This window comes from Saimiri boliviensis, chromosome 1, assembly GCF_048565385.1.
Source record: "Saimiri boliviensis isolate mSaiBol1 chromosome 1, mSaiBol1.pri, whole genome shotgun sequence".
Lineage (NCBI taxonomy): Eukaryota > Metazoa > Chordata > Mammalia > Primates > Cebidae > Saimiri > Saimiri boliviensis.
The window spans coordinates 168,237,497-168,263,810 of record NC_133449.1 but is presented as its reverse complement, the minus strand read 5'-3'; the positions used below and the strand labels follow the sequence as shown (position 1 = coordinate 168,263,810).

Sequence of the window (26,314 nt, the reverse complement as noted above, 5' to 3'; positions counted from 1 at the left end):
AGACCCTCAGGTGATACCCCTTCCCTGCTAATCTGGTCGGTACATTGGGAAGTGAGAGAAGCCATACCCTGGGGAAGCTGGAGTTTGTGGCATCTAATTTGGCTGGAGCAGGGAAAGAGATGCTGTCTTAGTCAGAGGGGCCTCCAGGGTTCTGTTTAATGAAGGGAACAAACTGTAATTGACAGAAGAGGGTTGTGGGCTGGCACCAGGCCAAGGAGTCAGAGACCAGCTTGAGCCAGGAAGGATATGGTATCGTTAAGCAGCTGTCACCATAGCATCAGCGAGGACATCGCCACTCAATAGGATCTGTAGACAAGACAACCTTGTAGCACCCTTGTTTGGAGGATCTGGGGGTAAGGATGCCTGGGAAGAGGCTCCCCTCAGAGGTGGAGACAGCCCAGGTAGGGATCGTGGGCCACTGTGCATTTCCTCGACCCTGGCCCAGCCTCTCTGCTCGCCTCCCAGCGGCCTCCTTACCCCATCAGCTCCACAGCTCAGCTTTACACCCCCTAGGCTCAGAGCAATGACACCTCTACTGCCCTCCCTCATGTTCCCCCACCTCTCCAACCCACTACACATAGTCTGGAAATGTGGCTTTAAACTCAGCACTAAAAAGAGGAGGAGATCATACCATGTACAGAAATAACCATGTTACTTCTTGCTTCCTCCTGGGGGCCAGGCTGGGGTTCCAGGTTTTATCCAGAGCTCATGCTGAACCCTGGAGGCAGAGGGAGGGGTGAGGGCTGTGAACAGACCCTTGCAGAGCCTAAGCACCCTGGGGTAGGTGCAAGGAAACTCTGAGGTAGAAGGAGAGGTTTGGCTGGGGCTTCAGAAAGAAGAGGGGGACCAGGGCTAGGTGCCCTGAAAGCACAGCACTGGGGGGATCCGCCCAGGCCTGGCCACACAGTTCTTAGCATGCAAGGACTAGGTGCAAAGCTTCAGGGCTAGCCCCAGCTTCGGGCTGCCAAAGATAGCCCATGTCCTCATGAACTGCAGCTCCTGGCATACCTCTGCCTTTGCCTTGCCGAGTGCCCTTGGGCAAGTCAGGAAGTTCCTCTAGGACTCAGTTTTCCCTTCTGTAAGAAGAGAACCCTCAGGTTGACCCTGAAGATCAAGTTCAGGATCTTTTTGTTCCCCAGGGTTTACAAACTCCTGGCACACAGAAGGTGCTCAGTAAACGTTTGCCGAATGAATGAGTGAAACAGAAACCCCTTGGAGAAGCCACAGAGTACCCCTTAGTGGCAGGGCTGATTTTGAGAAAAAGGGAGAGCCCCAGGTTTGCACTGGGAGTCTGGGCACCATTGCCATGGGAATCTGTCAGAAGAGCTGCCCTCCTGGGTATCTGGGAACAGGCCTTGCATACCTGGAATGACAGGCTGCCACTTCCCAGGGGAGGTGGAGGCAGCTAGGAATGAGGGAGGTGGCCATGTGACTTCCTACGGGGGGCCTGTCTTTACCCCCGCCGAAGAATGTTACAACCCTCGAAAAAGGTCCAGCCCTAGAAAAGTAGATGTAAGGGATCATAGAGTTAGGACCTGTGCGCAGCCCTAGTCCTGCCCTGTGTTGTCCCGAGGGCTCAGGGCTCCCTGCAGCTGCAAGGACTCCCTGCTCCACCTGGACTCCAGAAATGGCTGGGCGGAGGGAATCTCCTTCCCATCTAAGCCGCAGGGCCACCGTGGCTCTGTGGAGAGGCGACCGCTGGGTGACCGCTGGGGAGCCACAGCCAGCCCTGGCTCATGCCTCTCCCCCTCTTATCCCCTCCCTAACCAGAAAGAACTCACGACTACAGTTCAACAAGGTGAAGGTGGAGGACGCTGGGGAGTATGTCTGCGAGGCCGAGAACATCCTGGGGAAGGACACCGTCCGGGGCCGGCTTTATGTCAACAGCGGTAGGTGGGCCCCGACAGAGGGAAGGGTCCTAGAGGGATTTGGCAGGGCAGGCCAGGGGCCCCCCAGCCCTCGGGCCCTGCGCGTGATCCCTCTTGCACTCAACTCCCCTCCCTCCTGCTGGTGCCGTATCAAGCCCTAGATCTCAGCCGATTCAGAGAAATGCAGTGGAAGCATAAATGTTTAGCTTTGTTATCTGGGCCTGGAAGAGCCGCCAGCTCTCATTTTAAATACCCTGAAAACCAAATATTTTGAAATCAAGAGGTGGGGGTGGGGGGAAGGATATTTTTAGAAGGCAATTATAGGAGGCTGGGCTGCCGGGAGCGGGGCTGCAGAGAGAGGCAGGCCCGGGGTGTGTGCAAGCCAACTGCCTGGTGCCTGTTGCTTTGCTGGGCCCCTGAGCGCCGGCAGCCTTCTCCGCTGGGCCATGGGTGGGCAGCTTGGATGCCTGGGGCCCCTGGTGGCAGCCTCCGTTCAGGGAGGACAAACTCCTCCCTCACAGGCCATCCCCATTCCTTCAAGTCTTGCAAGGTCAGGACCTCACACACCTCTTACCTTCTTGTCTGGACGGTGGCAGGCCCAGCCTCAGGGTGGAGGCTGCCTTCCTGCTGTGCTGCCCTCTCAGGCCCTGGTTCTTTCCCTTGGCTGGGAAATTGCCGCTCCTCTCTGCCAAAGCTGCCTGTCCTCAGACAGTGCCCCCTCCCCTCTAGCCTGAGTACCTCAAGTCCCACAGATCACCCTCCTCCTCCCAACACATGCAGAGTGTGCCATTTGGCTACCTATCTATTGGGGTTTACTTCCAGTCCTGCCTGTCACAGAACCTAATCCTATATCTGTCATTATCTGCCTCTATTTCCACGAGACAGCCTTCCAATACGCCCTAAACCCAGCATGGTCCAAAAGATGACATGGAACACCCTGTGCACTGTGGCCCTCAGACAGAAACCTAGTTCAGACCCAGACTGTCCTGTACTGGTGAGGGACACCCCATCCTCCCAGCCCCTTGGGCTCCTTGGTCTCCCTTGCCACTGTGTCTAATAAGTCTGAGTCTCCATGTCCTTGCCAGTCTTCTTTCTGGATCTTTCTCATGCCTGCCTCTTCTGCTCCTCTAACTATCCCTCAAGGGTAACGCTGGCTCAGGCTTCATCCCTAGTCACCTGAACCAGAGCAGCGGCCTCCTAAGGTGCTTTTATCCTGTCATGTTCCCCACCCCACAGAACCACAGAACAGGGGCTTTGTTCTCACCACCCTGGCCTAAGTGATCTTCCCAACCTGACTTCCGTCAGTCCCCTGTCCATTCCATTCTTACTCTTGCTCCTATCCCATCTCTCCCAAGCAGCCTTCCTCCTGGACCATCCCAACCCACTACAACGTCTCTCCAGCTAGGGCTCCTCTCCTGGGCCCCTCCTTGGCCAACCACGGTCTGATGGCATCTCTTGAATTCTAGCCTTTCATTAGCCTTCAACTGTCATGCTGTTGCTGAACTTTCTCTGTGGACGTGGCCACCCCAGTGAATCTGTGAGCTCAGGAATGGGAGAACAGGGAGGATGTTTCTCCTGGAAGTTACAATGAGAGTATTTGTTGAGCCAAGTTCCACATTATCCCAAGAACCCGTGCTCAAAGCCAGGATATATTTTATAAATAATGAGAAGCTCAGAGAGGTTAAATATTTCACCAGGAGTCAAACACCTAGTTAATGATAGAGCTGTACCATGTAAAAGTAGTTGGCAAACACTTAGCCTTTGAGCTCCATGGGGCTATGTCTAGTCTGTCTACCACCCTAGCCTCAGGGCCTAGCACAGCACCTGGCTCACAGTGGGTGCCTGGTAGATATTACATAAGAGAACTTCTAACCTGCTCCGAGGTCTTTACTGCTTCCTCCATGGCCCAGCCTGGACATGATAGCAGTGGGGGTGTCTGAGCGCCAACTTCTCTCAACCTATCCCAAGTTTGGGAAAATGGGCTGGTCTGGAGTCTAGCACTCGCCACCTCTGCCATAGTGGTCAGACATTCTCAGATCCACTTTGGACTTGGGGCTTCCTGTTTCATTCGTCAAGACTTTCTTGATTAGAATTAACTTAAACCTATCTTAAGGGACTTATTTATTGGCTATATAAAACTGGTAAGTTCAGAAGTGGAACTGGCTCCAGGCGTGACAGAATCTAAGAACTCAGAGGAAAGGTCCAAGAACTCACAGGATGGGTCAAGACAGTTTCTCTCACTATATGTTGGCCTCATTCCTTCCTACTGTAAAATGGGCCTCTCCGTGTTTGGGGAGTGAGGTGGGAAGAGGAGGCCATGGCCTCAGACAGTTCCAGACCTACCACATCCCGGTTCCTTATAGTCAGAGCTCTGTCACCCGGAGGAAGGAGATAGCTTTGTCTCTGTGTCCATACGTACAGTCAGAAGCATGGATTCTGACTGACCTGTGCTGGGAGGGTGGGGACCATCTTTGCCTGGCCTGTGTGTGCACAGGGACTACTGAGAGGCAGAGCACTGAGTGACGGCCTGGCCAGAACTCCACGGAAAAGCACTTCCATAGAGGGGTGCTGTTAGCAGAGGAAGCGGGAGCAGCTGCCATGCAGAAAAGCACAGGAGTGCCCCCTCTCTTATACAGGGCTTGGGGCCTGTGGCCAGAAGTGGTGAGACCCCTCAGATAAGCCACAGTCCTGTCCCATGCCTGGATTCCTGTCAGCCCTCAGCGGGTGGTGCTCTGATCAGTTTAGGGACCAGAAGTGCAGGCTTTGGGCTGAGCACTGAGCACGTATCTGGAATCCCAGCTGCTCATAGCCTTCTTGCCTCTTGATCCTCCAGGGGAGCGGCAGGGCAGAGCAGGGGAAAGAGGTAGAGATTTGGTGTCATCCAGGCTCTATGTCATGCAGCCCTGAGTAAGTCACTTCATCCATCCCATTCTTCAGTTTTCCCATTGTGGGGCTGAACTAGATGATCTTTAAGCCCCTGTCCCTCTAAAATTCTGGGATTCTGAGTTTGATGTTGAGGCTGACATCCTGTGCACGTAACCAGTACACACACACACACATGCACACACGCCACACCACACCACACCACTTCTGCTGCCTCGTGCAGTCCGTGGCAGGCAAGAGCCTATCCTTGATGTGGAGAGGTGAACAGGGCCACTGCTGGGGACAGGAGGCCCCTGCTGTGGATGTTTTCCCAGGCAGAGATGCCGAAGCTCCTTGTTTATCCATGGAACCTATGAGACCTGCAGCAACCACACCCTGTGGTCTGCCCCCTCTGACTCATCCCAAGGTGGGTTGGTTTGGCCCGCCCAGGCCAAAGGGAAACCAGGGCTATAGGGATGGGGCGGCCAGAAGAGGGAACAGGGAGGCCATCGGGGCAACGCTTCAGCTCTTGGGTGGCTACTGGTCTGTTTGGGTGGAGCCCAGGGCTCCTTCCTCAGATCAGAGTAGGCCTTCCTTATAGTCAGAGCTCTGCCAGCTCTCAGCAGGTCCCCTCCTTCCTGAGCTGGCGGGCAGGAGGAGGAGCCGCAGTTTGTGGTACTAACACAATAGTCAGTTTGGTCCAACCCACTTCTGAGCTAGAGAAACAGATGCCTCATCTCAGGTGAAAGGCAGCTTGGGAATGTCCTGAGGTGGCTGTACCAGCCCTGATGTCAGGCTTTGCCCCAGAGGACAGGCAGGTTTGACCTGGGGTGTCATAGGACCATGGAAGCCGTGGAGAGGCCTCTGGGCCAGTCCCTCACCTGGAGTCTTGAAAAGGCTGGCTGTTTAAAAAACACACACACACGCACAGATGCACACTCATGTCAGTCACGCATTCAGCAAGTGCTTATTCAACCAGATCTTGCTGCAAGCTCTGGGGAGTCACAGTCTTGGCCCCCAAGGAAGTCCCTCAGATGGCAGGAAACTAAAACCTGAACTCTAAAAGTCTGTCTTTTCTAACAAACTCAGAGGAAGGTAGGCAATTTACCAAAGGGAAAGGGGCCTCGATGGATGAAGAGGCACTCGATCTGAGTCTTGAAGGACAGGCAGAAGTTGTCTCCATGAGCAAAGGTGGTAAGCAGCTGCAGTGTGGACAGCAGGGGACACATCTCCACAGCAGCGGCTCCCGCCCTGCCACTCTCACTCTGCAGGGGCTCTGATAAACTCACACCAAGACACTAACAGTTTATCAAAACTTCCTGGGCTTACCCCTTCCAGGCACTTTTTTAAATTAAATTTTCGAGCTATAACTTACATACCATAAAATTCACCATTTTAAAGTATACAATTCAGTGATTTTTACTATATTCACAAAGTAATATAACCATCACCACTAATTTCAGAACATTTTTGTCACCCCAAAAAGAAACCCCATAACCTCTAGCAGCCATTCCCATTTCTCCCTCTCTCCAGCTGTGGCAACCACTAATTCTGGACATTTCATATAAATAGAGTCATACAATATGTGGCCTTTTGTGACTGTCTTCTTATACTTAACATAATGTTTTCAAGGTTCATCCTTGCTGTAGCATGCATCAGTACTCCGTTCCTTTTTATGGTTAAATACTATTTCACTGTATAGACATGCCACATTTTATTTATCCACTCATAAGCTCGGATTCCTGGGTCATTTGGATTTTTCCACATTTTGGCTGTTATGAATGATGCTTCTGTGGATATTTGGGCACAAGTTTTGTGTGAGCATAGGTTTTCAATCTCTTGAGGATACACCTAGGAATGGAATTTCTGGAGCACATAATGACTATGTTTCATTTTTTAAGGAACTCCCAGACTGTTTTCCAAAGCAGCTACACTATTTTACATTCCCACCAGCAATACATAAGGGTTCTAATTTCTCCACATCCTCGTCACCACGTTATTACCCATCTTCTCGATTCTGGCCATCCTAGTGAAAGTGGCATCTCAGAGTGTGTGTGTGTGTGTGTGTGTGTGTGTGTGTGTGTGTGTGTTTTAGAGAGATGGGGTCTTGCTACATTGCCCAGGCTGGTCTTGAACTCCTGGTCTCAAGTGATCTTCCTGCCTTGGTCTCCCAAAAGTACTAGGATTACAGGCATGAGCCAGCCATGAGCTTGACCTCACTGAAGCTTTGATTTTCATTCCCCTAATGTCCTTTCCAGAATATTTGCATTTAATAGGAGACAGTGCTTTAATCTACCAAAAAGATATCATCATCCTCCAAGGATACCAGACTAGTCCCTGGGATGGTAGCAGAGAGCACTGTTTCCTCCAAAGAATAAGATATTTATTTTCTCATTCATTCATTCAGTAAATATTTGTTAAACACCTGTTATGTGCCAGGCGCCATTGTAGACATTGGGGTTCAGGGCAAACATGTCAGACATGGCTCCTGTCCTAATGGAGCTTACATTCTAGCAAAGGAACTAAGCATTAAACAGCAAAGAGGTGGTGGGGCGTGGTGGCACATGACTGTAATCCCAGCACTTTGGGAGGCTGAGGCAGGTGGATCACAAGGTCAGGAGTTTGAGACCAGCCTGGCCAATACGGTGAAACCCTATTTCTACTAAAAAAATACAAACATTAGCTAGGTGTGGTGGCATGCACCTATAATCCCAGCCACTTGGGAGGCTGAGACAGGAGAATTGCTTGAACCCGGGAGGCGGAAGTTGCAGTGACCCAAGATCACGCCACTGCATTCCAGCCTGGGTGACAGAGAAAGACTCTGTCTCAGAAAACAAAACAAAACAAAACCAAAAAACCAGCAAACAGTTGCATACCTGGTCATGTAATTATGTTAGAATAATCATAAGTAGAAGTATATGAAGCTAAGAGAGGGAATAAGGGAGAAGCCTGACCAGCTTAAGAAGTCAGGAGACTCCTCCCTGAGACACTGATATTTTGAACATCGTGGAGGGCACCTGCTTCTTAGAGAAGCAGAGCTATGACCAGTGTAGTGTGAACATACCGGAGGAGACAGGTGGGAGATGAAGTGGGAGAGGTGGTCAAGCTCAGATTAGACCTGGGGAGAAGTTGGGGGCTTTATTCTAAGTGCAAATGGAAGCCATTGGAGAGCTTTGATAATAGAAAAGATTTATTCCATTGACATATTTTAAAGACCACTGTGGCTGCTGCAAAGTAAAAGAGATGAAGGCAAGAGTGAAGGCAGAAAGACCAGAGAGCAAGCTATTGTGGTCATCAAAGAAAGAGACAACAGTGGCCTGAAGTAGGGGAGGAGATGCGGGCGTGGATGGAGTCTGTGTGTACAGATACGCCGCGTTGCCACGGGAGCCCACACGTGCTAGAACAGTGTGACTGCACCACAGTGTGAGTGCACATCTTCCGTGTGGCATCTCCCTAGAGTGTGGCTTCCCCGCTGGCAGAGGTGGGCCGTAGTGTCTTAGGAAGACCTTGCCATTACAGAGGAGTGGCCTTTCTGAGGTGGAAACTCCTGTGGTCACTCTTGCCGCCACACCCCCTGTGACTGGCTCCCCGACTATCCTCCCTTTTTACCTTTCCGGGGCCCCAGCCTAGTCCCCACGACAACATGATGCTGGCAGCCTGCGCTCAATGCACGTGGCTGGGGAGGCCCCGTCTTTCTTCGGGAGTTGTCCTTGGCCTCCCAAGGCCTCGATGAGCGCAGACATATGTGTGAGAAGCCCAAGTGTGCAACTGTGGCCCCAGCCACCCCAGCATCCTCCCTGCTCTCCACTGCTCGCTTGGCTGGGGTGAAACAATGGGCACAGCAATGGGCAGTATATGCCACCCGCAACTGCAGAGGACACCAGACTGGTCCTGACAGATCCAGGCTGAGATTTCTCTGGCTGAGCCGAGGCCCACAGGAGATCCCAGGCCTGTGGTCCTCACTGTGCTTGCATTCGTCTGCTTATGTCAAGCCTGGGTGCTGATGACGAGGGTGCACAGCCAGGGGTTAGGAGCCCTGCGGCTCTGTTGCAACACACACTGCACTCTGGCCAGACACTTTGCTGTCTTCTCTCTCTTCATCCCTCCCGTGCAATGTGAATGAAGGGCAGGACAACCTCAAGGGTTCTCCCAGCAAGGGGGTTTTACAACTGGCAGGCGAGGTCACCTCAGCTGTTGCTCTTCTCTGTCCCTTTCTTAGTTCCCTGGGTCTCACTGACCCAAAAGTGGGGCAGGGATCAGCAGGAGGTCTCCAGTCCCAGCCAGCATGTGGGTTCCAGCTGGGTCTAAGGTTGAGCCAAGGAGGGAGAGACCTCAGCAGGGGTGGGGCTCCGGGATGCCAGCTCAGTAGCAGGCATGATGTGGAGGGGACGGTGAAGCCGGCCCTGCCCGCTGGATTTTATCAGCGTGCTCCTCAGACATATACAGAGGCAGAGCTGTGTATACACTCCCAGCCCCCCGCGCTCCATCCGTCTCCCCACGTCTAAACACTGAGGATGCCGAGTGCCTGCCATCCTCCTCCTCCTCTCACTTCCACCCCCATTGCTGCGGGGAGTGAGAGAGACCCGGTACCCCTGAGGAGACAGGGCCAGCCAGGGCAACTCGGGCCACCTCATTCAGGAGGCCACTGCCCGGCTGCGTGGAAACCAGAGGCCCTCAGAGGCCCTGGGAGCTGAGGGAAGCAGGACCTGCTTCTGGCTGTCCGGTCTGGATTGGACAGGGCATTATCTAAAACTGATGTTTGGGGCAAGAATGTTCACTTGAAGCCAGCTTTCTGGATGCCATTCCCTGATGAGGAGCAGCGCTCCAGTGACGTTCATTTCTCAAATGAGTCCAGTCAATCAGACATGCAGTCTTAAAGCCCAGCCTTGCTCTCCCCAAGTTTCACATCCCAGCTGCCCCCATCCCTTTCCCCAGCCCTGTCTCCTCAACAACCTGAAACCCATGATTTATGACCGGGGCTCTCCAAGACCTGGAGGCTCCCTCCAGGAGCAATAGCTGATGAGGTTGGGGAGGAGGGGGCTGTCTGGGATGGGGAGATGTGGAGAAGACCCCAGATGCTTATGGAGATGGGGCATGGTAGCCTTTGAAGCATTCCTGGGAGGTTTGAAGCCAGCCCAGCCCTTGGAAAAAGGGGGAAGAGGGTAGAAGCTAGGGTTTCTCCTACCCCCAACACCTCTCCAGATCTTAGAAAATGACAGTGTCCTGAAGGTGCCATCCCCTGCAGTCCCAGCTCCCTTTCAGCCACTCCCTGGTCCACCATGAGAGCCCAAGCCTTGCAGGCAGGTGTAGGTGTCTTCCCTGCAACCCCTCATGGGTTTGTTCCCCACATGAGACATCAGAATCTCAACTACCTGCAAGGGAGCCCCCAGAAAGCCAGGCAGGGAAGGGGAGAGGTGGGCTCTTATTCAGCATAGGAAGCAGTTCCTGCTATTTTCTCACCCCATGCCCCGCCCCCAACAAAAGAATGAAAATCTTCCTGGCCTTTGGAAGCTCGCCTAGAGCTTGGGTGCAGGGTTGCACTGGGCAGACGGGCAGAGCTCATGATGGCCTCTCCTTTGCCTCAATAATGACTAGAAGGGACCATCCCAGTCGTTCCTGCAGCCTCTGGTCATCTTCCAGTTTTGAGATGGGGCATGAGGGAGATGATAGCTGGGGCCTAGACATGGTCTCAGTGGGTCACTGGCACATGTCTCTCATACCCTCAGTGAGCACCACCCTGGCATCCTGGTCGGGGCACGCCCGGAAGTGCAACGAGACAGCCAAGTCCTATTGCGTCAATGGAGGAGTCTGCTACTACATCGAGGGCATCAACCAGATCTCCTGCAAGTAAGTGACCAGTAGGGGTGGGCACGGGGGCAAGAGCAGGGTAGGAGATGCTGGGTCCGAAGTGGAGGGCTCTAGGAAAAGCGGGTTCCAAGCCACTGACAAGGGTTCCCCAAGGGGTGTAGACAGGAAGCTTTGTCCTACTTCCTAGCCCTTTCCTGGAATATGAGGAGATATAAGCTCTAAGGGGCACAGGGGCTTGTACAGTCCCCATTTCCCAGGCCCCTACCCACCCCATCTCCTGATGTCTACCCTTTCACCAACACCCTTTAGGGAAATGGTGAAAGTCTATGCCCTAGGCACTGGGCACTGGGTTCTGTCTCTTTCTCTCTCTCTCTTACTCTCCCTCTCTGTCTCTTTCCCTCCCCTGGTCTCCCTTTCTCCCCCTCTTTTCCTCCCCATCTCTCAGCAACTCTCCAAACTTTGTTCTTAATGAACATGTCCCAGGCTGCATCTTTCCCAATAACAAGGAGCCTGGCGTGGCCAGAGCGCAGATGCCAGAGCCCTCTGCTCCTGTAGTCTTGAGAGGAGAAGAGGGGTCTGCCCAGAACCCAGTACTGACCTCAGGATCTGGCTGCCCTTCTGCCCTACAGGACCCCATTGTACAAAGATGCCCTGGGTGCTGCCTGTGCTCCTTCAGCCCTAGCCCCCTCTCCATGGGATGAGGGGACACCCGCCACTCTGAGTATGGCCCAATGGCAGAGGTCAGGGTGGAGGAGAGGCTCAGGCTGGGGTCTCTCTGCCTCCCCAGGAGCTAGAGCCTGCTCAGCAGCCAGGCAGGGTGGCCCCAGCAGGAACTCCAAGGGGCTCGGAACCACCCACTCCCCATAGCAAACAGGGCAGGTGGGAGAGAGGCTGTCAGGGAGGCCTTGTTCAGGCCCAGCCAGATCTTCTGGGCAGCTGGGCCTACAGTGCCCGCTGGACAGATTCTCTGGTGAGTGTGTGAGGAGGGGAGGAGAGCTTGGTGAGGGCAGCACAGGCTCCCGACAGATCTAGGGGAGGAGTGGGGGGTGGGGCTAGTTAATAACTTAAGTGTTTCAAAGCAGCCCAAGCCTAGAGCCCTGGCAAGGTGCTAAAGCTGCCCCATTCCCATGGCATCTGGGCAAAGGCCACCAAAACATCGGTGGAGATTCAGAGAGAGATGTTTGACCTTCCCCCAGACCAGGTCAGACTCAGCACTTCTCAGCTCCCCTGCCTCTGATCTCCCACTCCAGATCCACAGGCCCCTTCCTGGACACAGCCTTGCCCAGGAATGTTAGCCTGGTGAGGAGGCCAGGACTTTTAAAGACCCCTCCACCTAACAACATGGTAACAAGGGGCCGCACCTCCCTTATGCTCACCTCAGTGCTGGGTGACCAGCCCGCACTGCCAGGCAGAACCGTGACTCTTGCCCCCACTGGCCTCTTCCCTGGCCCCAACCATACCTGCTACCATCTCTTTCCCACCCTCCCCAATCCCAAATCTTAAGGGACAGTCCCAATAGCAACAACAGGCCCTCTAGGGAAGTTCTCAACCCACACTCAGCCCCTCATCCTTCCCCACCTTCTGCCTCTAGGAGGCTGCCATGTTAGTATGACAAACCCTAGGGAACATTCTAGCCTTGAAACTTGAGTTCTTTGGAACAGATCTACTAGAAACTCACAAGGGTCCAGCATACCTCACAGGGATGGCCCAGCCCTGCATCCCCCTTTCCTTGTCTCCTGCACCCTCTTCCTCCCCATGACATACACACCAGGTCTCTCCTCTTCCCGAGCCCCTTGGACCCCTGAACCTTGAAGGGATCCAGCACTGCCACTGAAGTCAGCCCTCATCCAGGCAGGGAAGGTTCTGGCCCCTCAGGCCAGGTGCCAGGGCTGAGGAGGGCCATGGGGGCCAGGGTTCCAGTGCTAGAGTTTGGTGTGAGCAAGGGAGTGGTGAGCTACATGGGCTCCAGGAGGGCCCTGCCAGCAAGGTTGCACCCCTAGGGCTCCTGAGTCCTGCCCAGCTAAATGAGAAGAGCAGAGGCAGGAGCCTGAGCCTTGTGAAGACGGTGCCCTGTTCCCCTCCCCACCAGGGCAACTGGGCTGCACTGCTTAGACCTGGGTACCCAGAGCCACCACTTCCCCATCTCGGCCACCCCTGGTTCCAGCTGAGGTGCCTGGAACCAACTTCCCTGACTCCCTTTGTCAGCCCTTGGGGGAGAGGGGCATCCGTCCGAATGGCAAGTCCTCAGAGCTGTGCTGGAGAAGGGCAGGGGGGTGGGGGGCCGGGCAGAGCCCAGAGGCCATTCTGGGGGTGGACGAGCTGGGAGGGAAGGGGGGCAGGCCTCTCGGGGTTCCTGATGACACCTGAATGGAATAAAAAGGAAAGAACTTAGGAAACGGAACTCACGTCTTACCATTTGTGCTGTTTGTTTACTTTTTATTTTGATTTTTTTGCATTTCCGCTTAGCTTGGATAATGAAACTACACTGGTCAGTTTCATTCCAGTTTCTATAAAAATCAGTTTTCCTTCCTGGTTTTCTTACACTTGTTGTTGTGTATTGGTTCAGAGCCCTGCAGGGAGTGTTGGAAAGCAGGCACACTCCGTCCCTCCTGTTTTTCTGGAATTCAGTGCCAAAAGAAACAGTGTCACTGATACTGAATTTTGTTTTAAAAAAGACAGCGTAGAGGGATTTGAAAATGGGAGTCCAAATCAAGGTGACTGTCCCCTGTCTGGGTCAGACAGGGGCCTCTGCACTCCCTCTTGCTGCTTTCTCCTCTTCTCTCCGTGTGTTTGTAGAGCACGGTTGGTGCGTGACTCTTGGGGACTGGTTCAGGGGATGATGACAGAACAAGACTCTTTCCAGCCCTGTGCACATACCAGTGGCATGCCTCCCCTTCCCATCAGCTCATCCCCCTCATCCCTCTGCCCCTACCCCACCCATGTCCAGGTAATTCCCCATCCCACCCCCATCTGCCTGCTCACCCTCACCACATCTTCACCCTTCTCATGAACTCAGAGGCCCTTCACTCCCTCCAGTGCCCGGGGCACACCGTCATCCTTCATCCACCCCCTCCTCCGGGTGAGGGCAGCACACATGGCATTATCCCCAGGCTACTAAAAGGAGAAACTGAGGCCCGGGAGGTGGGGTGGGGAAGGGGAAGGCAGAGGTCCTGACCTCTCTGTCACCCCAGATGCAGCCCGTGGGCTCTCCTCTCTGCCCCTCTCTCACCCTGCTCTTCTCCAGCCCTGGGGACAGACCTTCCCAGAGTCATAGCCGATGACCCAGTGGGAAAGGCTGGGAAGGCTGTTACCTGCTGCTTCTAATCTGTCCACTAGGCCCCTGAAAATCAGAGAATCAATCCCAGTTTCAGTGGAAACCACCAACCACCACCCAGCCCCCATTGCTCAGTTCAGACTCCCATCCTGGTTGATAGGCTAATGTACCCCATACTCTCTTACCCTGGTCTTAGGTGCAGGTTAGAGAGGCTATAGGCCCAGCTCACCCACAAAGCCTTCTCTAGGGAAGCCCTAGCCTCCTGAATGTGACTCATCCTCAGCAAACAAGACTAAGGAGAGAAACAGGAGTGTCCAGGAGGTCCCTGAAGGAGCCAGTGCCCCAAAGAACGAACAGTAGTTGCTGTCAGCCTTCCACCACCCCTCACTGTGCCTGTCCCCAGTGCCTTTTGTTTTGTTCAGCCAGCGGGGAGCACATTTTCTTAAGGAAGGAAGGTTAGGACCATAATATTGTGCAACTCAGCGGCCATGAAAGATGTAAGGATGTAGTCAGGGTACTCCAGGCCACAGGGACGTATGGAGTTGTCATTGATCTCCAAGGGTCTTGGGGCAGTGGCCCCGCTTATCAGCAATGGAAATACATTTCCCCTTGCCCCTTCTGCCCCTGTACTCCCCTATTCTCTCTCTGTCTGTCATACACACACACACACACACACACACACACACACACACACACACATTCATACACATACACAGGTTTCCCTGCCTCCAAGAGCTGGGCTGATCGCAGACATTGGACACACGTGCATCTGTCTCTTTCTTGTTCCTTTGTGGAATCCAAGAGTCATTTTGGCAACTTCCTGGGTCTTTGGCAATCCTCCACTCCCAAAGGCACTTATGTTTGAAAATCACTTCTCCCCCTCTAGTCCCCATCACACGTGGACATCAGTTTCCAAGAGCTGAGGAAGAAGAGCTGAGCCTGGCTGGAGCTGGTCTGGTTGGGAAGCCTTAGCCACTACCTCCATTTTCCTGAGCTGGGATGAATAGGGACGAGCGCCAGGGATCAGAGAAGGACGTGTTGACGAGGGGGCTGATGGTGGTCTCCTCCCCCAAGCCACCTGTTCAACAAGATGAGCATGCACCTCTCCCCACCAATGCCACTTTCCTGATACACTTCCCAGCCCTCCACTACCCCTCCATTAGCCAGGCAAACCTCCACACAGACTCCTACCACTACAGGACGAACCTCCTGCCTCCCCTGGGGGAGATGCCATCAAGGCCCAGAGAAACTACAGCCCTCTGCTCAATGCCACTCCCATTCCCCACTCCTCCAGATCTGAGGTCACAGATGTTCATGAGTATCTGCCACAACCAATGGCCACCACTTACTGTAAGCCTAAGTGGCTTCCTGATGGTTGCTATATACTGTAATGCTAGGAAGTTGAGTACACTTGCCTCTTGAGGAAGTTTAAATGGATTAATTTTGAAGAATAGTCTGTTACTGAGGAAGATACTGGTGATACACCAATTTCCTAAGGAAGAAGATGCAGAGGCAACATAGACCCATCTCTGAGTAGGGAGATGTGGGGAAGGGGTCCAGCCCTCCCTGTAAGCTTCTCCTTAGGTATCTGGCCTTGTTGGGGTTCAGAAGAGAGTACAGAGTTGGGCATGTCTCCCAGAAATCTTCAAGAAATCTGAGACTAACTTGAGGAGAGGGGTGGCAGCCAGAGAGCAGAAGAAAGTGTGCCTTAGGGGTAGGGACAAGGTCAGGGAGATTGAGTGGGTGGTGCTTTGGAGCTGTAAGCAAGGCAAGATCAGAGAATGAGATCCAGGGCAGGGCCAGGCAGTGATGGAGGAATAGGTCATGGGGAAATGGAAGGGCTTCCCAGGATGGCTGCCAGTAGGCCCTTGATGGGGACCAGCTTCCAGGGTCCCCCAGTGAGCCTGCTCCAATCCCTGTTGCGGTCCTTGCCACCTGAGACCAGATTCCCTGCACCTGGTATCAGGAAGGCCCACTTTGGGATGCTGATAATTCCAGCTCCTTCCAACTTCCCATTTCCCTACTGAGCTTTTCCCATGTACATTGCACTGGGGCGGGCTTCTCCAAACCATATTCTACAAGGGTTCCTCAAAAAACAACATCCACGGTGAAATAAATTTGAGACGAACCTACATGGAAAGTTCAGCTATTTCCTCCTATGCAACTTTCATAGTCTTTCATAGGTGAATGTGCACTGCAACTCTGCAAGGCACCCTGAGAATGCATTTCCTACATTGATTTAGCCACAGAACCCTCTTTGAGAGAACAGATAAAACATCTCCTAGATCATAGACATACAGTCTGGGAACAGCATTCCCAAGTTCTCCGAGCTTTCTGGGAGCTGTTTCTTGGATGAGAAAACCTGCCCAGGGCCCAGGAGAGAACCCCTCAGTAGGTCCTGGGAGGAGCTCCCAAGAACTTGGTATTCCTTAAGGCTCCCAGATCCCTACCAGCTGACTGACTGCCTGGCACCAAGAGGCCACAGTTCTTGCTTCATGGGGCACCAGGCAGGTAAGAAGGAAAGTCTCAATGGCCAGTAGGACAACTTCCCATCTTCCCTCACCCCGCTTCCCTAAATCATCCTCCTCCCTGGCCCACCCCACCGTCCCCACCACCCATGGAGCCACATCTGTTAGACAGATTTTTAAGGAGATCTCAGAGCCCTCCACCCAGCCCCGACTCCAGTCCCTTCAGCTGCAAGTATGACCCCAAGTGCCTGACTCGGTTTTTCTCATTCATCACTGTGCACTTTGATTTCTAACCTTAGCCTCGCGGATGATGCCAGTTTGTTCTGTGATTTTTCCCCTTTTCCTTCTCCAGATGTCCAAATGGATTCTTCGGACAGAGATGTTTGGAGAAACTGCCTTTGCGATTGTACATGCCAGATCCTAAGCAAAGTATGTTTGAAGATACAAACACAAGTCCCTGCTCCTTAGAAAGCTTCCGGGTGCAGTCCCCCCGATGTAGGGCGTAGGGCCAGGGGTGTTGGTTGTTTTGATCTTTGGCTGTTTTGTTTTGTTTCTCTTTTCTTTTTTGTATTTTGGTTTGTTAGTTCTTTTTGGTTTTGGTTTTGTTTTGTTTTGCTTTGTTTTCATTTTTGGCCTAATCCTTGGGTTTAAAGTTCAGGGCTGCAGGTAAGGGGCAGAGTGGCAAGGCCAATACAAATGGTAACGGTGGCAAGGAACCCAGCTGGCATTGGCAGGAGCCCGTGCCGGGGTGTTGCAATGCCTGTGTCTTGCTATCCTGGCTCTCTCTTTCTGGTTTTCTTTCTTTTGGTAGGTGTCCTGTGGGATACACCGGGGACAGGTGTCAGCAGTTCGCAATGGTCAACTTCTCCAGTATGTCTCTTTCTTCTACTTCTTCTCTTCCCTGGTGACTGACAGTCTCCCCCTGGGGAGGGATGGGGCCTTGCTTAGCAAAACTAGGAGGAGATGCAGAGGGTGTCCTGCCCTCCTCTCAATCCTCGGTGCTCACAGAAGCCTGGGCAGAGGGGATGGAAACGCCCCCTGGCACCCCCACTTCCGCATGTGGGCTGTACCTCCTGGGCACAGTAATGCTGAGATCTCTCTGCAGCAGCCAGGGCCACACCCAGGCCTTCTCCTGACTTCTGGGGGTCAGGCAGCCCGGCCAGAATGGGAGGAAGCATTTGCAGAGCCTTCCTGTGCCTCCGAAGGCTACCTGAGGGGACCGATGGGACGGGCAGTGAGTGTGTGCTCGTGTGTGTGCTGGCGTGTTTGAGAGAGAAAAAGTTCTCAGAAAGCCCATTTTCCAGAGTTTGTTTGTTTTGAGGGTTTGGAAACAGGGTAGAGGGAAGAAAGGGGAATTAAGGGAGAGCAGGCCCCAGGGCAATGGTTTCCATGGATACCAGAGATATTCACGTGGCTACAAGATGGGGGGGCGGGTCGGCGGGGGGTGTGTTGGTGCTGGAGATGCTAAAAGGTTGAGGAATTGAGGGGTAACTGGTGACTCTCTCCAGCACCTCTGTGGTCTGAATCCTCCTATCTAGGATTTTATTCCCTTTCTTTCTTCGAATTCTGATGTTAGACTTTTCTCTGTTATACAGTTTGCAAAAAAAAAAAAAGAAAGAAAGAAAGAAAGAAAAAGAGAGAGAAAGAGAAAGAAAGAAAGAAAAAGAGAGAGAGAGAGAAGGGAAAGAAGGAGAAAATTTAAAAAAAGAGAAAAAGAAAAGTGAGCCCCGAGCTCCAAGGACACAGCCACAACTGTGGAGTGTTTTCTTTGGGGCCTGAGAGCAATTCCTTCCAGCACCGCCAGGTGGAGGTGAAGCAGAGCAAAAAGCCACTGGCCAGCCACGGATTCCGCTTGAGGGCTAGGGGTCCGCTGGCTTGCAAGGCCTGTCCCCAGTCACCCATCCCATCCTGCAGAGCAGGCTGGGCCCCTGCTTCCCCCCACCCCCCACCTCCTCTTCTCCAGGGAGGACAGCTGGGCCCCATGAGGAGTTTGGAACCAAGTGTCCACAGGGCACTGGATACTGGGAGGTGGAATTCTGGGAGATGCTGAAGGGGGGACCCAGGGAGCCATGTCGGTAGCCCTTGGAGAAAAGGGGTTTGGGGATTTGGGTCTCAGGGTGGAGAAATGATCCTTCCCTGTCCTTGTCAGACCACAGCACAAAAGGTCAGCAAGTTACTCCCCATTCCAACCCCACAGGGGCATAGAGGCCCCATGGGTGGGAGCTGCTTGGCCCAGATGGTCAACTCTTAGTGGAGTTTGGGAGGCCAAGGAGGAAGGGCAGAACCTGTGGGCAGGACATGCGGCCCAACAGAATTCTCTAGATCATGGGCTCTGCAATCATTTCAGAGTCATACCCAGCCCTTTGTGGGAGACGATAGAGCAGGAGGGGCCTCAGGAGAAGGCAGAGCCCAGGCAGAGCAGGGGGGCAGGTGGGAGACACAGTGAGGCGATATTCTTCTCGGCAGAGAGCCTCCCAGGCTTGCGGGACTGTTCTGGACGGGGAGCCCCGGCCTGTCCTAAATCAGAGCAGCAGAGCCTCCGGAACCTGGGCTGCAATCCAAGGCCTCTCTGCCAGCTGGGCTGCTTCAGCTTTCAGCCCAGGTCTGCGGGGAGGGTCAGCAGGGCCCCAGGAGCCCAGAAAAGATCCTGTAAAGGCAGTCCAGGCCTTTCTGCCTAGTGTCTTCAGGAGCTTGACTGTTACCTTTTCGTAAAGGATTTATCCTCTTCAAGCACTTTCCCAGAGAGCACTCATATATTGCTCTAGCAGATAATTACAGAAAAGGTGGTATGAAGTGCTGGCTTAAGTGTTCAGGCTTCAAATTCAAAGAGATCTCAATAAAAATCCCAGCTGCTGAGCTTACTAGTTTGGGGGCCTCTTTAACCTCTCAATTTGTTTTCTTATCTGTAAAATGGGGATGATGACATTCATGCCTGTGGGGTCACTGTGAGGATGAAATGAAGGGCTGCATATGAAGGGCTTAGCAGAGAGCCTGCCGTTATGATTGGAGTGCAGTTTAGTACCTCTCCCAGCTACAGCTGGCATGCGGGGTGGGCAGCATCAGCCCCCTAGAGGCTGACTCCCAGCACTTCCTGAGCAAAGCCTCCAACCTTCACACCCTGCCCAGGCAGCATCTAGACCAGGTTATCTTTTGCAGAGGTCAAGGAAAGAGGCTGTGACTGCAATAGCACATTGAAGCTTCTCCTTCTTCCACAAACAGCCCCTCCACTCCCCATGGGTCAAAGCTTGTCCATCTTTATGTCCCCATGTAAAAGAGCACACATACTTGTGCACACAAGCACACACACATGAGCACAGGCTCATATATGCACAAACACACAATCATGTTCTGACATGGCTGCACACATGAGGAAACCCATGAGCATGTGCTCACACCTGCCCGTACATGTGCAAACACAGGAACTCACGCTCACCTCCGTACACACATCACTGCCTCCTTGTTCAGGCACCCTATGACTGTGTGTTATGGAACATGTCCAAGATGAAGAGTTTGCATATTGTCTGGTAAGCACGGCCCTGTCGGGAGTCCAGCATCATGTTGCCATGGTTACTGGGTCACCATGCAAATTTCTGGTTAATAGGCCCTTCCTGTGACTCAATGGTACCACTCCACCCTGGCTGAGTGGCAGCCAATGAACATAATGAGTGGGAAGCTCTTCTCTTTGCTGGGGCAGAGCCAGCCATAGGCCCCTCATGTTCCATCCCACCCTTCCCAGTGAGAAAGCTGCCTACCCAGTGAGTGGCCAAGCCCTCAGTGACCCCACCAACGGTGCCAGCCACCACTCTAAACAGTACTGGCCTTTGACTCAAAGAGGAGGCCAGTTAGGAGCCCTGGAAGGTGTCACCCCAGAGGGGTGACACAGAAGAAAACACTTACAGGGCTTTGGTAGCCCTGCTCACTTCTTCAGATGGCCATTGTCCTCAGGAATACCCAGCCAGGCCTGCCCAGAGACTCAGTGGACAGGAAAGCCATGGCTTGGCACCAAGGGACCAAAGATCTGGCTTTCAGTCTGCCTTCTGCCCCCTAATTTGCTGTGTGACCTTGAGAAAGTGTCCTAGCATCACTGGGCCCCAGCTGCCTCATCTAATACAATCTTGACCAAAAGCGGGGCCCAGATCAGTGCTATGAACCCGATCTTCTTAGTGCCCCAGGTCCCTGTGGTCAAGCTGGGCTGTCCTCTCAGGGCAGCATGGCTGGACATCCAAACAATGTGAGCTTTCCGGCTGCCTGAAGGGCCCCTGGGTGTCAGCACTAACTACTCAAAGAGGTGCGCCAGGGTTCTTTGAGAATTGTCAAGTTTCTACTGTCTACTCAGCCCAGCTGACCAGCCCTGGGACACCCTGGAGAGAAGTGGACAAACTGTACTTAACTTTTTCCTGCCTCCAAGCAGTCAGAGTGAGACTGCAAAGAAACCAGAACTTCAAGGTCACTCCCCAACCTGGGATTTAATAGCAGTACAAGAAGGGCTTGTGTCTGGAAGGGCTGGGAGTAGTGCTTCATTGGTGTGGTCTCTGCATGGAACTGGGGGGGGTCAAAGCCCCAGGATCTTCCTCAAGGCTCTTCAGTCAGAGCCATTGCAGACCCTGGCTCAGAGCCACCCTGCTCTCCTACCCTTTTCCAAATGCAGAACCCTCTGGAATCCCTATCAGGAAGTAGATGAGAGGTCCAGGGATGGATAATGCGCAGGACTTCCTGCAGATTGCCACACATTCACCTTCCTCCGAGGCAGATGAGAACATCAGACACAATATAACATCCTCCCTGGATCTAGTGGAGCCAACTGCACCTAGGGAAGCCAGAAAGTGAGCAAATCAAGGCTGGCAGGAGCAGGGCCCTTGCACGGGTGCTGAGCTTATGCCTTTAGGCTTGTTCACATCTTCCTCTAGCTGTGTCCAGGCACTTCGGACAGACGAGGAAACAGGGATTATGCCTTATCCACATCCACATAGTGAATTAGGGATGAAACTGACACTCCAGGCCTGCAGACCGATGCTGGCTGCTACCTTAGAATGGTAGGTGAGATTTTTTAAAAACACTGTTGAGATTTCTGGGCTCCCACCCCAGAGCCCGACTGCCTTCGTCCAGACGATTCCGAAGTTCAGCCAGGTTTCCAAACCTCCTAGGATCCTATGTCCCAGCCTGTTGCCCATTTAACAGATAAGAGACCGAGACTTAACTAGATTGGTATCACTCAGGGTCTCACAGCAGCAGGTCAGTGCAGAGCTGACCCTTGAGTCAGGGTACATTTATCTAACCCTTCCTGGTATGGGGGTCTCCATCATAGGGTCCTGAAACCACACATTCAAAACACGATCCCACTTCCAAGAATGTAATTTGCCCACCATTTGAGGAGCTCAGGCATTCAACAAGTGAACCCACTTGTCTCTTGCTCTGAGTTGCCGTTTGCTCTTCTCAGTAGTGAAATCAGGCTCAGGCACCAAGGTCCAGCCCTGTAGGCTTCTAGGGTGTTGGAGTGTCAAGTAGAGAAGTGGCCTGCTGTCTAGAACCTTGTCCTCTTCTTCCCGCTCCCTCCCGCAGACTCTGAGGCTCCCCACCCGGGCTCCCAGTAGGTGGACAGGCCAGCTAGGCCTGTGGGGCAGGCAGGGACATGGGGCCGGTCTGGGAAACTCATGCCTGCACTCTGAACGACAACGACAAAAAATAGCGCCACTGATGAGGGAGCTGGGCAAGCTGTCTGCAGGAAGGCTTGAGAGTTGAGAGTGCTGAAGGCCTGGCACTGACGCTGGGAGGAGCAAAGAGCTCCTGAGACCCCACCCCACTCACCTTTCCTCCCAGGGACATTTGCCAACTGACTCTTGCGCCTCTGCCTCCCCACCAGGTACTAACCCCACAGCTCATCTCTAAAGAGCCTGCCCTGCCTGCTGTTTCTAACATCTCCCTCTCTACTCCTTGGGGCTCACTTGGGGACTGGGTGTTAGGGAAGGAGCTCAGGAGGCCGGGAGGGGACACTACTAACCTGCTTTCACCTCGCAGGGTGGCTTCCTGGTGTCTGAAGAGTCCTGACCAACGTTTCTGTCTCTCTCTCCCCCTGCCCCGCCCACCTGTCTCTCCCTCCACCCTTCCCTCTCTCACCTTCCTCTCTTCTGCACTGCCAGAGCACCTTGGATTTGAATTAAAGGGTATGAAATGTCTGTGTGTCACTCAGCGCCATCCACGTGGCCCCTCTCCACAGCCTCCGATGCCATGTGTGCTGAATGTTTGGTTTCCTTTCTGAAAAATGGAAAAGGGATGATTCCAAAAATCTCTCCTGGCCACATCGAGATGTCCTATCATAAACTATGTTGATGTAGGGGAAGACAAGAGAAGCTCATGAACAGCAGGGCACTCGGGGTTTCAGACCGTGGCCCTCAGTGTACAGTAGCGCCCCTCACATGGGGAGATCAATAGCTAGGAGGCCTCAGAGGAGAGGCCCCCTTCTGAGCTGAGTGCAGCCCCACAGGCTGGCAGGACAAGAGTTAGGCCCCTTGTATGAACACGGTCCCCGGAAGGGCTGGTGTCCGGGAATCACAGCAGCCTGGTGTGGAGAGCTGTGCAGAGAGGCATCCCTTTCCATTTGGCTTTAGTCCTCCTTCTTTTCCCCATTTCCACGTCCATTGCTTCTCATTCTGCATCAGGCCAGTAATTGATTAACTCCTAGTTTTTCTCTGTCCCTCTCCTGTGTCTATCTACCTGGCTTTGCCATCTGCTTGAGGCTGTCATTCCCTCCATGATCTGACCCCACACTGGCTAGACCAGCCAGGGTCTGGGTTGGGCTAGCCTCTGGTGCCTGCCCCTTGTCCCCCAGCTCAGAATCTTACATGTGTCCTCCAGCCACCTGCTGTTACCCCCCTCTGGCCCCTGGGAGACTCCGTGGGCTGGAAGGGACTTCAAGGGATTAGCGTTTCTGGCTAGCTGGCTTTGTGCCAGGAGGCTCCTCCGTAGCCTCAAGTGCCCAGGCATATGACAGCAGGAGGGAGGCAGGGGGCTCCAAGGGTAGGGGCTCCAGTGGAATGGGATCTCAGATGTGGTGCAGATTCTACAGTTTAGGAAAGGCTGCTCTCGTGGCTGATCTGGGGAGGCCTAATAGCCCCACCACCTATCCTCTATCAGCCGTTCTCAGGAGAAGATAAAGTATAAAGTTTGTGTGTAAGATGCATCTGTCTATGGCTACTGGCTGTGATGGGGCGGTGGGAGAGGCACTGAGTCTGTGTGGGGTCTGTGATGGTGGCAGGTTGCACAGGGGTGAATCTGCAGGTACGTGTGTGTTGAGAGTGAAAACGTACACACCTTGTGAGGTATCTCGGCAGGATGTGAGCAGGTGTGGGGGGCTGTGGAACACCTTTGTGTTAAGGGTCGAGTGCTGTGCTAAGGGTGGATCTGTGAGTGGGAGGAGGTGAGTGTGAGTGTGCAGATATGTCTGTGTCTATAAGGCTGGTCTGTATATTCACTCACAGTGCAACAAACATCTACGGAACAGACTTTACCAGACACACAGTCCCTGCCCTCCTGGGCTCACACTCACAGGTGACAACAAGCAAACAGGAAAGCATCAGGTGGTGTTCCAGGCTGCACAGAAAATAAAGAGAGGTGATGGGATAGTGCCTGGCTGGAGTGGGGTGCTAGTGTAGCTAAGTGGTCAGGAAAGGCTTATCCGAGGAGGTGACATCTATTTTAAAACCTGATGAAGTGTCCAACCCTGCAAACAACCAGGGGACAAACAAGTCCTGCAGGGGGCGACACAGCAGGAATAGAGTGAGTCATGTGGTTGGAGCAGGCTTGCCTTATTCAGTGGATGGAGACTCCCAGCAGCTCTGAAGCACGGTGGACGCAGGGGAGAGGACCACAGCTGAAATCCAAAAGGAAGGCGGGGACCAAGCAGGTGCGGGCCTCAGAGGCCATGGTAAGGCTTTGGGTTGCATTCAAGTTGCAGTGGGAAGCCATCTTGAGTTTCTAAACAGGGGAGTGAAATGATCTCCTTTATGGCTATAAATAAATGTAGCTTTGGATGGACAATAGCCTGGGCTGGGGGCAGGGTGGGTAGGAGAGGAAGCAGAAAGACCCATCAGAAAGTGACCATCTCCAGGTGAGAGGTGACGCCATCCTGGACTAAGTTGGAAGCAATGGAAATGGTAAGACACGATCAGACCCGGGATCTACTTGGGAAGCAGAGCTGAGACGACTTGCAGCTGGATCCAGCAGCAGGGTAGATGGGAAGAAAGGGAGTAATCAAGCATGAGCCCAAGGTCTGGCGCCTGAGCAACAGGAAAAGTCAGGCTGCACCCAGGGGCTGGAAAGAGTCGAGGAGGAGTTTGGAAAGAAGGTGTGGAAGCAGGGATTCTGTTTGGTCATGGCCCTTAGATGCATGAGTCTGGAGCCCAACACAGCCCAAGCTAAATGCCTGAAGAGAAAAGGACATGAATAGCAAGCAGAAAGGGAACACAGATGACTCCAATCGGAAAAATGCTCAACCTCACTCATGAGTGAAATGGAAATGAAGCTACACTGAGACAGCACAGTTCACCCTCTGGACTGGCAAACCCAACAAGTCTGATAACACCATGGAGTGCGGGGAACCAGTGCTCTCATCCATACCTGATGGGACAGGGGCTGCCAATGGGTACAGACTCAATGGAGAGCCATCTGGCACGATTAGACTCCAGAGAGAAGTCAGGGCAGGAGGTATAAATTTGAGAGTCTGCAAATAGATGGTATTTAAAGTCTCAGTCTGAGTGAAATCACGAAGGGAAAGAGGGCAGGTGCAGGAAAGAAAGAAGCCTGAGACCCAGGCCCTTCTACCTTCCTGGCCAGTAGAAAAGAAGAAAGCACAGCTAACACAGAAACAGATCAGCCAATGAAGTAGGAGGGAGAGAAGAACCATGCCAAAGCCCAGGGGGAGTGGGCCCCAGAAGGAGGGGATCAGCTGGGAAGGAAGCAAGTGACCTCAGGACTTGGCGGCCTGGAGGTGGTTGGTGCCTGTGACCAGAGTGGTCTCGGAGGAGTGACGGAGACACATGCTTGACTGGACTGGATGAGGCACATGAATGGAGCATGAGAGCTAGAGCCAGTGCTGTGAGCACAGAACCAAGGGATGGGACCTAGGGTGGAGGTGTTGTGTCTGGGTGTTTACAACTCGACCTGACTGTGTGTCAGTGGGCGTGGGTGTGTGTGTGCACCTGTTGCTGGAGTGTGTGGTTAACTCTGTGTGTGTACATGTGCTGTTGTGTGTGCAGGTGTGTATGAAGGGGGTCTGTCTGTGAATCAAATAGGCATAGTTAGAAATCTGTGTGTGTCTGGAGGATTTGTGGCCCTGGGTGTTTACTGATGTGTACACCTTTGCCACAGGGTATGCTGAAGCACAAGAGGTTAGGGACATTTCCCAGGGCTCTGCTAAGGCATTGAGGTCCAGCCTTCACTTCCCCCTGAGCTGGGAGGTCACAGTGTGGAGGGGCCAGTCAGCAGGTTTGGTGGGCAGGGGTGGGGTCTCCGGGCTGTAGCCTTGACTATAGCTAGTGCTGTCACCTTTTACTTTTTCTTCCTCCTGACTTTCTCTGTTTTAGAAGGGTTGCCTCAGCAGCAGCAGAGGGCAGAGAGGACAGTTGGCCTTTGGGAGGGCTTTGAGGCCCAGCCTAGCTCAGCTTCTCAGCAAGGGTGGGGGCTGTTCCTTGCGTACCAGCACTTTCCTAGATGCCAGGTGTCTATGGTGCCACTGGCAGGCTTCTCAGAAGCAGACACAGGAGGCCTGGAGTGGCCCAGGGCCACACCCTGACCAGGCTGCAGGGGTTAACAAAGGCCTTTCTCCCACACCCCTTCCATGAGCTTGGCTGGTCTGTCCCTGCTCCTGGTCCTGGCATCCCCTCTGTCCAGCCTCTGAGTCCGATGTGCTGTCACCAGCCTGCAACAAGCCACTTTCCACTTTCTTAGGGAAGCTGAGGTGGCTGAGCCAGGCTTGGCCCAGGGGCCACATGATCACTGCCATGAAGAACAACTCCTCTTGGCACACCAAGGTTCTTTGC

At 53.4% G+C, this 26,314-nt stretch overlaps 1 protein-coding gene across 5 annotated transcripts in view; it reads left to right on the top strand.

Moving 5' to 3' along the window:
• NRG2 (neuregulin 2) overlaps positions 1-26,314 on the top strand; it is a 191,208-nt gene that overhangs the window by 156,162 nt on the left and 8,732 nt on the right. For 2 of the 5 annotated variants that reach the window (XM_039468262.2, XM_074380246.1), the window contains exons 3-6: positions 1,771-1,889; positions 10,457-10,577; positions 17,092-17,150; positions 22,418-22,441. In XM_039468262.2, coding sequence (XP_039324196.2) covers positions 1,771-1,889; positions 10,457-10,577; positions 17,092-17,150; positions 22,418-22,441 — 323 coding nt within the window. Of the gene's footprint in view, positions 1-1,770; positions 1,890-10,456; positions 10,578-16,632; positions 16,710-17,091; positions 17,151-22,417; positions 22,442-26,314 lie in introns of all 5 variants that reach the window. The other 3 variants (XM_039468267.2, XM_074380252.1, XM_039468269.2) reach the window with 2 other exon arrangements.